This window comes from Gastrolobium bilobum, unplaced genomic scaffold, assembly GCF_033153095.1.
Source record: "Gastrolobium bilobum isolate Gb01-03AN ecotype WA unplaced genomic scaffold, APGP_CSIRO_Gbil_v1 utg6105, whole genome shotgun sequence".
Lineage (NCBI taxonomy): Eukaryota > Viridiplantae > Streptophyta > Magnoliopsida > Fabales > Fabaceae > Gastrolobium > Gastrolobium bilobum.
The window spans coordinates 619,192-636,887 of record NW_026899702.1 but is presented as its reverse complement, the minus strand read 5'-3'; the positions used below and the strand labels follow the sequence as shown (position 1 = coordinate 636,887).

At 32.0% G+C, this 17,696-nt stretch overlaps 1 protein-coding gene across 1 annotated transcript; it reads right to left on the bottom strand.

Annotated features, from left to right (window-relative positions):
- Positions 1-1,969: 1,969 nt before the first annotated feature.
- On the bottom strand, positions 1,970-7,023 carry LOC133292738 (potassium transporter 1). The gene is made up of 10 exons (XM_061491181.1): positions 6,949-7,023; positions 5,995-6,238; positions 5,187-5,432; positions 4,090-4,140; positions 3,753-4,013; positions 3,625-3,677; positions 3,415-3,529; positions 3,077-3,331; positions 2,319-2,993; positions 1,970-2,225 (listed from the first exon to the last, which is right to left on the bottom strand). Exons 1-10 carry the CDS (start codon positions 6,991-6,993, stop codon positions 1,996-1,998), a joined length of 2,175 nt encoding a protein of 724 aa, XP_061347165.1. The 5' UTR covers positions 6,994-7,023; the 3' UTR covers positions 1,970-1,995.
- Between the last annotated feature and the right edge of the window lie 10,673 nt (positions 7,024-17,696).

The following is a 17,696-nucleotide window of genomic DNA, read 5'->3' as shown; positions in this document are numbered from 1 at the left end:
TTCATTTAGAGCTCCACAGTAGCAGTTAGGAAGTGGATTGAGATTATCCAATTCATCCCATAATGTCTTCATCTCCGTGAAATAATCACTCACGGATCTATCTCCCTGTTGTAATCGATGAACATCTTCTTGCAGATCTGCAATCCTGAAGACGTCAGATTGTGAAAAACGCTCACGAAGATCGCGCCATACATCAGAAGCTCGTTCGATCCATAAAATGGATTTGGAAATCGATTCATCAATCGAGCGGTGGATCCAAGACAACACCATAGTGTTGCACCTCTCCCAAGCTGGATAAAGCGGATCATGTACATCTGGTGGAATGAAGCTTCCATCTACGAAACACATCTTGTTCTTCGAGAGCAGTGCCATTTTCATGGCGCGCAGCCAGGTGTGGTAGTTACGACCATTGAGAGGTGGAGCAACGAGGATCATGGATGGATTCTCATTAGGATGAAGGTATAATGAGTTCGATGGATTGGAAAGATAATCTGGAAGAGAGTTCTGGTTCGCCATTAGAAGAAAACAGAGATAAATTGCAGAGAAATTGCTGAGAAATCGTCTCAGAGAAACAAAGAACTCCTGAAAAACAGAGGAGAAAGAGACCTATCGAATCACAGTGATACCAGAGCTCTCTTTAGAGCTCTGATACCATAACAGAATCCAAGGAACTCATGAGAATGATTGGTTTGATGAGAAAGAATGTTTATTCAATAATCGAGAAAATCTGATTCGATACATATATATATATATATACTTAAGCAAAAAGACTAACTAACATTTAAACTTCACTAAGTTAGTTACAACTAATTGCTAACAAACTAACAGAAAGTGCAAAATACACGTGTGTGCTGTGTCAGCAGAATAACTGATTTATATTACATATATCAATAAAGCGAGGAAAAAAAATTTGCTATTCTTTTTCTTTTGTTGTGCCTTCAAATCGATTAACCGAGAGAATGTGTTTCGCTTCTGTGTGCAGGTAGAGATTTCTCCAAGAAGATTTTCCAGAAAAAAAGACGGTGGTTTTTGGTGGTTTCCGTATATATGAGAGAGAGAAACTTTCTTTCAGTTTTTTTTTTCAATCGAATTATCTATGTAAAAAAAAAATGAGGTGCAGCATTTATATGAATTAAAAGTAATACCCCTTTTGTTTCTTAAACCCACTTGAAACTTTTGACTTTTCCTATTATTCAAATCAAAACCATGTGACCTGATAGTTTTTATTTTATTTTATTAATATTATCTTATATGCAATTAAATGCTAAACCCACGTGAAGCTTAAAAAAAGCAATGTAAACCTGATAGCTTTATCAAAAAGCTATTTAAAATAGTTTTATTATATTAAAACCAATCAACGTAACATTGAAAAGAACGCTGTACAAATTTTTAATATATATATATATATTTTTTATTAAAACAGATTTTTAACATGAAATTAAATGCATGAAATGCAATGGTATATATTGTTTTGGCATGCAATGGAGTTTAGGTAGATACTAAATGATATAATATAATGTGTAACATAATTTCTAAAAATACCTAATCACTTGTATCTTCATAACTCCAACTTCAATTTGAGACTTTTTGTAAACCCTTTGTCATCATCAAAATATATATTCCATATTCCATAATGCATAGGAGGTCTTAGGTTTGGCCCCCAACCAAAAACATACATCAAGATTTTCCTTTCAATTTCAATATTGATTTTTTTTAAATAGTTTTAGCTCATATATTGTATATCAAGAAGGAAGAAAATATAACATTTTTATAAGCAAATTTGTATGATTGTATATTCCACTTTTCTTGTATGTTACAATCTTTTGAACTAAATTCCTAGATACAGAACCATGGACACCTAAAGATCAATGATGAAAAATTTACAACCGATTGATCATGATCATTGGCTTTTAGAAGCCAATGTTAATGTTTTGAACCAACATTTACCAACCGAGTATTATCTTCTGTGCGAACACCTATGAACAAAGGTTAGTGTTAGACATGGTAAACCATACCAACTTCTAGCAAAGAGGTATGAGCTACATTTAGAACAACATCAGGGTCTCTGCAATTCTTGCTTAGAAAAGCATAAACAATATCTATAACGAACTTCTTTAGAATGGAGGATGATTTCTTTGCCTTTGCATAAGAATGTCCAATTATATAGGTAACACCTGACTCTTTGGCTTTTAAAATCTGCAAAGACTCATCTTTGTAGACTGACTCTAGAAGATGGCCACCACCATTATTCATCACCCGCAAAACACATGAAAATGGGAAAAAATTCTCTTCATGACATGACCTATTTTGTGAAACACCAAGGTCTTCCACATTTAAGTTTCCATCATCCATAGACAATTCGTGTGTTGATTCTGGAACACTCTCCTCTATTTCTACAAACTGTATTATTGCAGATACCAGTTTATTCTCAAAATTGTAGTTCTCTTGTTGCAGATCCTTGTAACCATATCTAACAATGCAGCGAAACATGCCATATTCCTTTTGACCAATCCTACTGATGACCAACCGTTCATTTTCACAGACATAAGGGACTTGAACAGATTTGACACATACAAAAACTAGCACCTGATGGAATGCAGGCAAGTTTGTAGCAAAATGGCCAAAAATAGCAGGGACACCTGAAGTCAGATTATTGAAAATGAGTCCTATTCCAGGTACACGGACCATACCTAGACAAGGTCCCAAGGATAGTATCTTGCTCATTGAAACCTTGTTTTCCACATCAAATTGGTGTTTCTTCATTGTTCCGTAGTTCCAAGTAAACATTATACCCATAAAGATAAAAGATAGCACAAGTGGGATCCACCCTCCTTCAAAGACTTTGCAGATAGAAGCTGATATGTAAAGCAGTTCAATCGATCCAAACAATAGCAAACATATAATGGCTTTTAATATTCCTTGCTTCCAGACAATCACCATTACTAGTGTCATCAAGCATGTTGTCACAAACATAACAGTGGTGATAGCCAGCCCTACAGACCCAGCAAAATAGTTAAAGTTTACTTGTCAATACTTCAAATATCATAAGTAACCTAGTAGTGGAAAAGAAGTATACCATATGCATGACCCATCATGTTTGTATCCCTCAGGCCAATTGTGACGGCTAAACAAAGGCACATTAATATCCAATTGACTTCTGGGACATATATCTGCCCATAAATTCTGCTTGAAGTATGAACAATCTTAACCCGAGGAAAACAGTTTAATGCACAGCACTGGCTTATGATGGAAAAAGTAGCAGAAATTACTGCTTGACTTCCTACAACGGCTGCAAAAGTGGCCACTATGAACACTGGCCAAAATACAGCTTCTGCAGAAAAATAGTGGCACAGTTACACTAGAGATACCATAAATATCATTGATAGTTTATGGTTTCTTAAAATAATTTCTTGCCTGGTATAGCTCTGTAGAAACTTCTCTGAATGTCATAATGGTGCTTAGAGAGAAATGCAGCCTCACCCATATATGCCAAAATCAGGCAGGGATATACTAGACACGTGAAAGCTATCTGAGATTTAAGTGCAACTGTTAGCAGAATTCATTTTGGTATGGTAAACTAACAAATTGGGATCAAATTTTAACTATTCTAGATTCTAAAACTACCTTTATTGAGAGTGCAGAAAAATGACCCAAGTCAGCATACATAGTCTCCACACCTGAGACAGTATCACAGAGGAAAATTAATTTCAAATCTCTTTAGATTCTAATAAAATTGACTATATTATAGGTACCTGTGATTGAAAGCACGACTCCACCTAATGACATCCATCCCTCAATGCCAGTGGTTCTGAGGAACCTCAACATGTAGACTGGAGAAAGTGCACGATATATTTGTGGGTTCCAGTAGAATATGTTGTATATTCCAATACCACTGATACACAAAAGCCATGCTGCAACAACTGGGGCAAACATGAAAGCAACTCTATGCGTCCCGTGATGCTGAATGGAGAAAAGACCCACTAGAATGACACATGACATTATAACAACATAATCTGCAAGATAAATCATGTTGAGTTTTAAAAATTGTGAATAGATATAAAGGTAATGAAAGAAGTTTGGTGGTCTTACTGTCATGGAGTTGATTGATCTTAACTTGAACGCCTGAAACTGCTGAAAAAACTGAAAGGAGACATAAAGGAAGTTCATAGAGCCAAAGGATAATCAAATGCTAAAGTCTTCACAGTTATCAACTCCAGAACTAACTCATAATCTCTTAATATTTAAACTAAATAAAAAGAAGAAAAAATACAGATCCAAGAACTTGGCGAAATGGCATAAATCTCTTGAAATGTAACAGAGTGGTAATTTCCTTAAAGTATCAGTGTGTTCAAGGAGAGGTAGGTTTCTTTACCCCTTGCCCCTCCATATTCTTAAAAATGCCCAATTACATCCCTTAGCATATCTTATTTTCTCACTTATTCTGCAAAACTAGCTTAGGTTTGTAACCTCCATAGTATAATACTTGCCTAATAGTAACCACCCATAACAAATTCACTAGTACCATCCAATTTCCTCATTATTACATAATAATTAACAAGCTCCTCATTTGACAAATGACAACCTAAAATATTGCACTCCGCTAGAGTCGTGTGCTAGTTGAACATGATACTCGTAATATATAATGTTCTTTTGTAAGAGATCCCTAAGAAAAACATTTCACTGAACAAATCTTCCTCGAAAAGAGAATCATATTTTCCTTTTCAACCAAACTTAAGAAATTATTAAGTAAGTACAGAATATCAATAATCTTCAGTGATTGATTTTCCCTTTCCCTGCTAACAGGTGTTCAGACTATCTACACCATACATTACATCACGAAGTACACAACTATTTGATGATGATTGAGAAGTATGTCCAGAATTAGTATATTTTTCAGTAAACAGTACAAATATTTAATCTAAAATTTGCTATTATCTGATGAAATTAACAATAAATAATCAATTCTGGCAATCAGTAAACAGCTAAAGTTATCATTTAAGGGATGCATTCACATTTCACATATCTGTAACAAACTCAATGATTGCTCATATGCTTCGTGTGTTTTCATATTAGACTAAGCTCCCTTGTACAAGTAACACCAGACAGCTAAGTTAAGGTGATAGCTTACAAGGAGTCATGAAGTAAACATCATTATAGAAGATCAGGGGCTGCTCCTGGTCAACTACCTGATATTGCAGGAGTAATCACTCCATCACCAATTGTCATACAGGTTCCTAGCAGAACAAAGATTAGCAGTCCTTTCTGGAACCTTGGGTGCTTTTCGAAGAACAACTTCAAAAGAGCAGATTGCCATGTGTCTGCAGAATATTCTATGGCATAAGATGACAACTTCTCGTCTGTGGGTTGCTGATTTGGTAAAATGCTTAGCCTTGCATGTCGGCAGAGAAGTGAGTATAATGCAAAGGTACCTCCTGCACAATAAGGTGAACCAATGATTCTAGAAAGATTTAACTAATTATCCTCATCAACATGAGAACTTCTTAGATTCTCATGGAGAAAAAGATTTCACTTGCACTGTACCATTAAAAGATGAAAATGGATTATGTAGCTAGCTGTTCAACTTACAAAGTAGGTGAAAGTACATTGACAGGAAATTTCTATTTTAAAAACAAAGAATGATAGTTTCGTGAAAATTAATCCTGAAATATTATTCTGCTAATTAATTAATCATATCAGACATGATTATATTTCAAGAAACTAAAGATAAAGGGGAAAAACTATGCTCATACTTAAATAAAGACAAAAAGAACAAATGGCAGAATATAGATTGTGCATCTTTTATTTATCAAATCAGAAGTCAGTTGCGTGATTTTTGGCTCAGTATAAGAATGTGATTATAAAATTTTGTATCCTTCCCAAACAGTTATAATTAGCTTGGCTTCAGCATCTTGAAAAACTGAGGAAATGGACAGACACACATCATAATAATAACAGGCTTCAGCATGATTCAAGATTCAAGATTCAAGATTCTACCTTCCCCATTGTCATCAGCAGACATCACAATGAAAACATATTTGAAGAGAGCGATAATGGTAAATGTCCAGAAGATAAATGAAAGCACCCCAAAAATTTCCTCGTCATCTTCTTTGAGGCTCAATTTCCCAGAGAATGTGGACTTGTAAACATAAAGAGGGGAAGTACTGAGGTCACCATAAACTACTCCAAGACTTTGGTAAGCCAGAGTGAGCACTGTTGCGCAAGATGTCCTCTTTAAATTCTGACACAGGAAGCCAAACATAAAAAATTAATAATATACACATTTAACTTTCCCCAGATGCTATACTATACGCCAAAGTAAATAAAATTTCTACACAATTTCATCATCACGCACTTAGCATTCTATCAGCTTACATATGTCAGAGCAGCATCCATTTCATTATCTTTCTTTTTTTTTTTTTAATTTAAAAAGGGAAATGCTAGAAGTAAGATATCTAGTCAAAATCTGTTAAGATTAAGACCAACGTTCTCCATAATTTAAAACACAAACATTAATCAAACATGAAAATTTAAGAAATGAAATAAATAGAGATGTCAGAAGTAGTTCATCATAATCAGCTGTGTCATATTGTACAAATAGCACAGTGAGGACCCTATGTAATGTTAATAAGACCCACATACAATCCCCAATAAGTTCCACCATTAAAGCCAAAAAGCTAGTAAATAACAGAAGGCATTACGAAAGGACACTGATGGCTGTAATCCCAAGCAGAACCTGGCAATGCCCTTATAAACTCCATTTAGCTTAAAATATCATACATGTCCATGGAAGTTCAGAACCTTAAACATTTCAGAGAACATGGGCACACATGAAGACTTGCACTGAATAATAACTATGTAGGAATGGACAAGTGAATAAAAAGTTAAGGGGTGATAGTTCCTAAGTTTATGACTTCAGAGTGCAAGAAAGGAAAGGAAAAAAAAAAGGACCTGCTGGGATATTCCATGTTCCACAAACTGCTCAGATGGGTTCATGGTTGAAAGAGAATTAAAAGTGAGGGTGGAGCAGAATCAAATATGAGTTCAGTTATCAAGAAAATGGTGAGACAGAGAGAATATATAGAGGTAATGAGCAGTAGAAGAACTGAAGTAGTAGAAAGGCAAGTGGTGTGTGTGTCCAAAGAAGTTGCAAAATGCATTCAATGCTCTTTTAACTCTCTTGGTGGACTTCATTAACCAACCAAACACCTTCTCCTCACCCCTCAAAATGAATGGTAAACAACTTTTTCTTGACTCTTATTTTTTGTCCAAAATACTTATAAATAGTATTTTCACATCAAGTGTACATCTCACATTTGGTTTATGTAAAAATAATTAAAGTAAATGTACATGAGACAGTTAAATTTGAAGTAATTTATTGTCATATAAGCAAATGTAAATGTTGGTATATATTTACAAAATGTTTATTCTTTTTAAAGAAAACTATCCTTCCATTATATATCCATTGTACACAAGATTAATTTCTTTATTTTGAATAACAACTACAAACTCCCTCCACTGTAAACTATGACTTGAAAGAGCTGAAACCCAATCTTAGGCTCTATGTTGGGTAGATATAGGTTTTTTTTGGTACAAGGTACTTCACGTTTTCTGATTAGGTATATATCTCCTTCCTTCTTTTAAATAATTGGGATTTGGGATTCATATTTTTATTATTTTAATTTGTACTTACCTTATAAGTGGTTAAGTTCTAGTCTGTACAATATTCATATTGTTCCTTAAAAGCCCATGAAATAGAATTGGAGTAAGAAAACTCTTATAAAAAAATAGAAAAGAAAATCTTCCCATTTAGTGAGAAACTTGAGTAATTTATAAAAGATTATAGATTCAAATTTTAATCTCATGATTATATTTAAAAATAAAAAATAAAACCTATAAAGTTAGTGACTAGTGAGCTTTCACACGGGTGATTAACAGTGACAAGCTAATATATAGTCACCACACCAGTGAAATCTTTGATTATTTTACAGTAACAATTAGTCATTGGATTTCGGCATCCCATTAGGATATATAGTCATGGAAAAACACTAGTCAATAATTTTGAACCTAATATTCATAATCATTTATTGTTTTTTTTTTTTTTTTGGTCTGATATATAACTGGGGTCTAATCGTACATCAATTATAATTGCTCGTACATTGCATATTTGAAAAGCGCTAGCTAGAGGAGAACTTCAAAATCAAAGGTATGGAAAATGAAAAGGGAAAGAGTAGGCAACCCCACCACTTTTTGGTATGCTTTCTATATCAGATATTAATGACTTGTCCCCACTTTCATTCACTCAGCTCCAAATCTTACATAAAATCTACCCTCTACTCTTTGAAAGAAGGCACACGGACGAAGTTGACCAAACCTTTCAACCTTATCCAATGCTCGCTTTTCTTGGAGCTTTCTTACGTATTTTGTCCATAAAAAAATGATATTTAGTTTGAAATTTTATAAATATTAAATCAAATCCCAACCGTTAAAAATGCTATTCTCGTAGTATCTTAGAAATTCTTCAATTAGGTGAGAGTTTTGGTCTCGTATCTGTGCACTTTTACTTTCCCTTCGTTTTCTCCGTTTTCCTTTGGTTTCTTTTAAAAATAAAAACAAATAAAATAAAGTTTTACAAAATAGGCTGAGAAGTAAAACTAGTGGAATCCAGTCGCTAGCTACAAAAATATAGCCAATTACAGCATCAAGAAGCAAATAAACAAATAACGAGTGAAATCATAAAAAGGGCAAATTACATTGTTTGCCGTGTTGTGATTTGATCCGGTTTCATTTTTACCTCCTTTTTATACAGAAATTGATTCTTTTCTATGTTAAGTTCCAGCTAAAACTTTAGGATATAAACAAGGAAAAAGCAAGAAAATATAATTATCAGATGTGAGATGCAAAAATAGGTGGATGCAAAAATAGGTGGATCTCTCACAATTACAAGAAAAAAGAAAAATGTGAGATGCAAAAATTAAAGTGAGAGAGCATAAGAGAAGTTATCTTATGAAAAAAAAAAGTAATATTTTCTTATGTTATAATAATATTATAATCGAATACTTATATTTATACTAATAATAAGGTAAAATAAATTATAATCAAGTTATATTTGGGTAAGAATAATAAATTTTATATCAAATCTTAACTATTGATTTTCATGAATATAATGATTATAATTTATTGAGAATTAATGATTAATTAATAAATATGATCCAATAATTTTAACTTTTAGATTCACAGAAATTAACGGTTAAAATTTGATGTAAGACTTATTATTCTTACATCGGTGTAAGTTGATCCTACAATGACAATCTTTACATTGGTTTCAGGTATATAATTCGATTAATCAAATTTGAACATTACTAGACATGGCTCTCCTAAATTATTATTTTTGTTTTCAAGGCTCAAACTCGAAATATAAGGTAAATAAAAACATTACCACTTAAACTAATAATTATTAGATAAGCAAAGTAAATTTAAGTCCAATACTAATAACTCTAATTTATTTTAGAGGTAGGATATTCATACTACTATATGTTTCTATTACTATCCCACTATCACCTTAATGATTATTGGATTCAAAAGTTATTTTTCTTTTCTCTCTCTTCACTCAATTTTTCCTCTAATCCATACTGGGGTGGTAAATAAATTAGAACCAAGGACAAAATTTCTTCAACCGTTCATTTTTATTTTGTCGAAACTTATATAAAAATTGATATATTTAATCCAAAAATCGAAATTAAAGCTAAAATTTACCATTTATGTATGACTTGACCAATTATTGAAAATTTCCTTTATTTTAATATCATTCTTCAAAGTTAAAATTAGGGGTGTTCAAAAAAACCAAATGATCCAAACCAATCCATAAACTGAACCAAACCAGTTCCAAAAACCGATTTTTATAAAACGGTTTAAAAAACCAATCCAGTTTTTTAATTTTGGTTTAGGTTCGGTTATCCATTTTCACAACAGTTTGGATATCCAACATAACTAAACCATATCTATTTTTTTAATAATTTTTTATTTTTACTTTTTAACCCTATTTTCAATATTCAGAATCTCTTATTTTTTAGCCTATGAACCCTAACTCCCAAATTCCCAATTTTAATTGATTTGCAGTAACTCTTGAATTAAAAAAAGAGCAGAGATTATGCTTTTTTTTATTTGGAACAGGAAAGAAAAATCTGAATCTGTAAAAATTACTTGCTTTGCTTCGATGCAGTAACATGGTGTTTGATTTTAAAATCGATTTTGGTTGTGAATCGTTACAATCAAAACCGATTTTTCATTTTGAATTTAAAAAGGAGTAAACATTCTTATCTCCTCCCATTACATTTTACCGTTTTTCTTTTTGAATCGTTACAATTAAAACCGGTTTTGATTGATTTTAAATCAAAATCGGTTTTTAATCATAAACCGATTTTCGAACCGGTTTCAAACTGATTTGGATAAATAAAAATTGATTTTGAAAAAAAAACTGGTTCGGTTTTAAAACCAAACCATTTAAAATCGGTTCGGTTCGGTTTTTGTCAAAATCGGTTATGAACCGCTCCATGCACACAAATACTTAAAACTTACTGCTTTCTAGGTTTTAAGTTTATCATAAGTAACAAGGGAAAAATTATTCTCATGTTACATGGGATAAGTTTTCTCTCCTACACATTCTTCGATAATTGTGCTACTTTTTCTTTTCTTTTCTTTTTATTTTTTCAGGTGGTGAAACTCACAAGTTTGTCTCTATGGTGTGAGATAACTTATCTCCTTTAACATGATATTCACAAAACTCAAGTAACAAACTCAGATTAAAAACAAAGAATACTAGCCAATTTCAAAATAGAACTTACTAACTAGTTCTCCCTAAATCACAAATCTTGCCGATGCCTATAGTGGATAGCTACTAGAAGTCTATGACCTTTCTCTAAGTCTAAAGTGATATCCTTGACCGATACACTAGTATCCAAAACATTAAATCGATTGTTATCCACCTAATAATAAGCTCTAACTAGGTTTCCAAAAATACTAATTTGGGATTATATCCCTTGTTAACACAGACAGGTCCTTTGCTAGTGCGCAAAGTATTCAATTTACAAACCCTTGATAGCGAAAGAAGGAAACCACAAACCATAACCTTCAAATAATCCAAACCACAAATTATTCCAAAGCCTGAAACAGCTTCTTAATTCGATACCAAACTAGTCAAGCCAAGATGGAAGAGACCCCAAACAATCCGAACGGAAACAAAACAACAACCAAACATTACATACAGAAAAGTGGATAACAATTTTTTTAGCAACCAGAAGTGCAGTCAGCATAAAACAAGCCTAATATATAGCAGAGTTCAATCTCTAAACTTTTGGAACATATTATTAACAAACAACGCAACCTGAATTAAATTGCACTATACAAGCACAAGTACCACGAATACGAAATTAGTTAACAATATTCGAATATGGATCAATCAACTGAAGTGCTATATATGTTTTGCCCTTTGAGCAAACTCTGGTAGATGATTTTTATGTACAAGTATTCTACAGAACCCCATGAGAGTAATCCACGATGTTACATATCTCTCTCTATGTGCTTAACCTGAATGCTGCCTAAAATTTGAAGGAATGCATTCAAAAGAAGGACTTACCAGCAGGGTGTTCAGTTCAGATTAATGGGAAGCTGGAAGTTGGAGACTTGGGGTTCAGAAGAAGAAGATAAAGTCATCAATGACAATAGATGTGAGACACTGAAAGGATTTGTTAGAAATAACCAACTATACATTATCTTATATGTTACAGAAGAAGCATACAAATGGATAAAAAACATATAATACTGATGGAAAATGAAGTTAGTTTAATTTTAATTATGATTATATTATCATGATAATCACATACAATTATGAACATAAAGAAATACACATTCTATAAACCACTCCCCGTAAAACCCCAAGAGAAATTATAAATAGCATGAAAAAGTTGTTTTTAACCACCTGAATTAAGTCTTTGTTGTTTCATTTTTAATTTTTTGTTGGACTCAGATATGAATTACTCTAAAATGGATCCAGTCACATGATTTACATTGATTTAACTATATATCTGATATCAGAATTTTGATCGTCCGCAGCGTTGCAGTATGAATTTGAAAGGGTCAAAATCAAAAGAATAAAAAAATAATTAAAAACAAAAACGTGAACCTAAACCTACGGGCTCCTGCTAACAATTTTATACCTGATACACTGATACCTCGATCTGCCACATCCCATAAAAAGTCAAGCTTCTCTCTTTCAAAAACTGATTACGTAATTATTTAGAGTCCACTTTTTTTCAAGTGACCTCACCTGCTTAACAATTAAATTATGACGCAGAGTGCGGTGGCTCAGTTGGTAGCATGGGGACTATGGAAGAGGATCTTAGTTTGAATCCCACCAACATCATCTAGGGAGGGGCATAAATACCGTAATCTTTGGACTCGCACCCGAACTCTAGATTAATCCCATAGGCAGCTCAAAGAGTCGAACTTGTGGGAATATCAGGAGAGTTCTGATTCGCCTCAAAGAGGTAATTAAGATCAGTTTCCAAAAAAAAATAACTAAATTAAATTATGCTGAAAAATATTCCCTGGTGGTTCTTCTTTTTGTCATCATCGCAACTACCTTAGGGTGTATTGGATTAGAATTTTAAAAGATTTTTTTGAGATTAAAAATCCTACAAATTTTAAAAGACATCTTAGAATTTGAGAGACTTTAAAGATTTTTTTTACAAATCAAGATTTTATAAGGTTGAATTTTAAAGAATTTTAATAGAATTTATAAGATTTGAAAGGACAATATGAATTTATAAGATTTTAAAAAACCATATGAATTTTTAACAACGAATTTTTTTGTCCAAAAATTGTCCATTAAAATCCTTTGAAATCTCAATCCAATACCCCCCTTAATTCTTAAATAAATATAAAAAATAAAGCCAATTAGTTATGCAATTAATTAATTTAACTAATATAAAAAAATCTTCAAATTAAAATACCTATTTCATAGTTGAAGCCCTTGTGCACTACATGAGTATCTTGGTCATTCGTTCTACATATAGCTAAACCTCCTTATAATTTGCAAGCTTCCTAGATCTCGAAGAGTACTCCCAAGTCTCGGAGCACTAAGTTGTTGGAGATTATTTTCTTGTTATAAACCTTGTGGGTATATAATGGGGTTGCATCTTCACCATTGCTCCACGAATAAATTTAACAATTCATTACGCTAGACAAAAAACGCTTTTAATTTATCTTTTGATTTATAGTTGTAGATTCTCTAGATCTAAGAGGAATATCATAACACCAGTTTCTCAAGAATGAATAAATTGCGCAAAATGTGACATAAATGAAAGAAGTATCGTGGTGATTGATATTGTAAAGTAGAGACAGTTGAAATATAATAAATATCTTCTTTGATGCAAGACATGGCAAGTGTGCTATGACTTTTGCATAAGTCACTATCACTTGCGCAACTTAAACGCGCACATCCCAAATGTGTCTCACTACGTAAAAGACTACGATTTTGAACACTAAGCCATTGTAGATCCTCGCAAAGAGCTATTCATGCTGATACGTGTTATGAAATGAAAGGGAGAGATGGGAGAAAAATATGTTACAAGACAAAGTAAAAAAGAAGGAAGAGTGAAGACAAAGAATTAAAGAAGAGAGAAAATAAAGAAGAATAGAGACGACAATATAAAGTAGAATTCTAGTTTTCATTCATCAACCATTTCGAATACAAGCATGGTCAATATATAAAAATACAAGCATGAATAAGGGAGTAATGCTCCTTTAATGTGGTGGTTACGAAATCATAAATGATGGATAATATGGCACCATTAATGTCATATATAACTCAAAATTCAAGTCATCCATTATTTTACAACACCACTCATTTTTCCACTTCAATTACTATAGACATTTCCACGTTCTTCTCCTTTTTGCACAAGTTTTTTGGTTAAATGATAGTAACCTTTAATTTTCAAATAATTTTCTCAAAATACAATTATATAACGTCAATTGTTATAAAACAAAACTAAACTTGACCAGTGGCAGAGCCAACTGATATGCCCTTTAGCATATAGATATTTCAGAGTAAAAAGAACAAGGATTTGACAGTAATTCAGTAATAAAAATTATTAATTTTAAGAAATTATTGATAATCCATCTTGAGGCACACTCTCACTTTGATTCTTTGTTTTTGTAGGAAGAAAGCATGTAAAAAGCCACTGTTGCAGACAATCATCTCGCGCGAACAGCATGAGAATGGCGCAGATCGTGCCATGACCACTGCTTCACCGCGCTGATCGTGCCACATGGCGCTAATCACGCGAAGAAGGAAGATAAATGGCCAAATGCACTGTCCTTTCACGCAACTGGCGTGGATGCCACGCTGATTGTGCCAAATACAGAGATTCTTCACTGATTGCCTGCGCGGATCGCGCGACACTAGCGTTGATCGCGCAAAACTAGCGTTGATCACGCGGGCGTCGCGAGCGCAATTCCTGATTTGTGGATTTTACTGAAAAAAAACTGAAATTAATTCAAATAATTCAGAAGATTATGACCTGATTCGGAAGTTGGATATAAAAAGGAAGCATAAACCCTAAAAAAGGGATCTTTTGGGAGGAAGAAAATTCCAAAAACAGAAATTGAGAGAAAGCTCTAGGATTGAAAAGGCTGAAGATCAATACTCAGAGAAGTTGAAGATTCAAGATTTCTTCTTCATCTTTTTCTGTCTCCGGTTTTATTCTTTCATGAATTCTTTTTCATTCATTAATTTGTCAGACATGAATATGTCTGGCTAGTCTTATATTATTGTGGTAAGGGTCGCAACCTTTAATATGAACCCTTTGTAGTTTGGTTAAAATTATGTTTATTTATTTAAATTGAATTTATCTTGCTTTGTTCTTCATCTCATAATTCTTTTAGAATCGATCACTCTATTAGGATTGTGAGGGTTAGGGTTTTCAATAGGAATATTAGGATTTTAATTCCTGACAAAGGGTAAGATAATTGATCATGCATGCACTACGAATAGGCTACATGAACCGCAAACGTTAAAGATTCACTAATTCTAAGGCTTAACTTGAAAAGGGATTTATAAGGGTTTAGGATTCTAATAGAGTTAATAAGGTTAAAGTCATTAAGGAATTATGACTTAACCAATTAAATAAAAGATAGTGGATCGTTTGAATAATTAAAAGTAAACGTTAATCCAAGTTACAAGGTGGGGATCATAAATGTGTTTGTTTCTCATTACTGCAATATTTTCTCAACCATTAATTTGTGTTCTTGAATTTAAAAAGAATCTTGGAAATTATTTTTTTTCTTGATTTGTTCTTGTTTTTCACAAACTACAACTGTTCTTTGAACCAATTTTATTAATCTGACAAGAAATTGATAGTTATAATAAATTCGGTACTTCAATCCTCGTGGAGACGATACTCTACTCATCACTTATTACTTAGAACGATCGGTACACTTGCCGATTACGCAACACCAGCAAGGCATTTTAGCTAATGCTGGAAAATTCAGCTGGTGCCAAGGTAACTAGGTTATATAACTACTTCCAAAACGTGATTAATTTTCAAAAAAATTGAAATGTGATTTGCTATGTTTATTTACATACGCTTGAAACGTGGCTAAATTAGCCAGTGCAAGGTACCTATAGACAATAACGTGGCTTCGCCACTGAATTTGATCCTACTATTAATTTAGTATTAACCATATGAAAACTTTTCTCACGAATAACATAAAGCAATCTTATGGCACAAATAAATAAGAAAGAAAGATAGAAATCAACACAACGGAAAAAGTAAGTAAAAAAGTTAAATCCGTTTGTACAAAATTAACAAATTAAATTTTGTAACAATTAGCATAATTGTTTATTAACATAATTTAAATACTATCATTTCAAAATATTTTTTATTTAATAGAAAAATCAAGATAAATTGACAAAGTTGAAATAAAAATCATAATTAAAATGCAAGAACTAGTCTTATAAAATATTCAAAATGAAGGGAATATGTAGGAACACCTTGTGGTCTCACAAAAAGAAAAAACTAAGGCTATTTTTGTCTAGGAAATATCTTTAAATAACATCTCCCTAATATAAAATAATTTTTCAAAAATTTCAAAATCTATCTTAAAGAAAAAAGAAAAAGAAAATTTGTGCCTTTTTAGCACTGTAGTTTTTTTAAAACATACTTTGTTGAAATGCATCAAAATAACATGGGAAAATGGATTAATTAGGGATTACTGGATGCATCATGCAAAAGGAATCATAAACCAAGTTATCATTATCTTTGAAGCACTCTGTTTATTTATTGGTCTGATTTTTGAAATACTAAATTTGGGCTGTTTTTCTAGTCAATGGTCTCAGCCTAAATAGAGGAAGGGAACAATGGGTTTTTGATTTTTGGTCAGAAAGCATAGCATCTCTCAATTTTAAAAGATTAGCCCCAACCCAAGCCCATGAATGATTAACCCAAGCCCATGTTTTTTTTAGATTATCGGGCCATATCTGGTTTGATTTAGGGGTGTATTGGATTGAGATCTTAATAGATTATTTTTGAACAAAAAAATTCGCTGGTATTCGATTAGGATTTTAATGAATTGAAAAAAAAAAAGTCACGTGGTATTCGATTAAGATTTTAAAAGATTATTTGAGAATCCGTTCAAATCCGTTGGTATTCAATCAGGATTTTAAATAATAGAATCACAATCTCGTGGTATTCAAAAATCCGACGATTTTAATGGATTTTCCATTGGTGTGAATTTCGTGAAACTTTTTAGTGAAAAATATAAATAGGATGTCATAGTATGAATCTCGTATTCCGTAACAATACATTCATGAACGGAATTTTTTCACTATAGAAGAGGATTTCAAACAATTTTTGTGTAGATAGATAACTAAAAAATTATTTTTCAAAAGTCCAAAAGCAATTTAAGGTTTCAATGTATCAATTGAAAAAAATTTGAGAAATTTTCTAAACTTTCATGTAATAAAATCCACAAATTTATATTTGAAAATTTCTTAGAATATTCCATGAAAATATGCATATGATATATAGTTAAAAAATTCTCATCACACAGAACAAAAACTCCCAAAGTTTTCAAAATCAATTGCAAAAAATTCCAAACAAAAATTTACCATGAACTTTAGGTTCTATATGTAAATTTAGAATTATTTAATAATTAAAAATTTTGGATTTTATAATCATATATGCATAGCTTTGATATCAAATGAAAAAGATAATTTTCAACCAATTGATCAAACCCAAGAGCATGAACGAGAAAATGTTAATGCGTGGAGTACTAATATAACTTTAGATATGTGAAAAGCTATTGCTTAGTAATTTTGAAGGCTTGTTAAAAATTATATTATGTTTTACTGATTGAGAAAATTATATTAGGTTTTACTTTTTTTTTATTAATTTCATTGCATTTCTTTGTTATTATTTTTATTGACTTTGGTAATTTTAAATGTTTGTTAAAAATTTATATGATTTTTTAAAATTTTATAAATCCATATCGTCTTTTTCAAATCTTATAAATTATATTAAAAAAAAAAAAAAATTACAAGAGTAATTTTTAAAGTCACTCTAGTTATAAAATGTCTTTCATAAGATTTTTTATCTCAAATTTTTTCTAAAATCATAATCCAATACATCTCTTAGAATTAA

Excerpts from the sequence above, each read along its gene's own strand:
- LOC133292738 (XM_061491181.1), bottom strand. The coding sequence starts at position 6,993 with ATGAACCCATCTGAGCAGTTTGTGGAACATGGAATATCCCAGCAG. Across the intron at positions 3,678-3,752 it reads AGTCGTGCTTTCAATCACAG|GTGTGGAGACTATGTATGCT; the intron begins GTACCTATAATA and ends ATACTGTCTCAG. Across the intron at positions 3,530-3,624 it reads TTTCTGCACTCTCAATAAAG|ATAGCTTTCACGTGTCTAGT; the intron begins GTAGTTTTAGAA and ends CTTAAATCTCAG.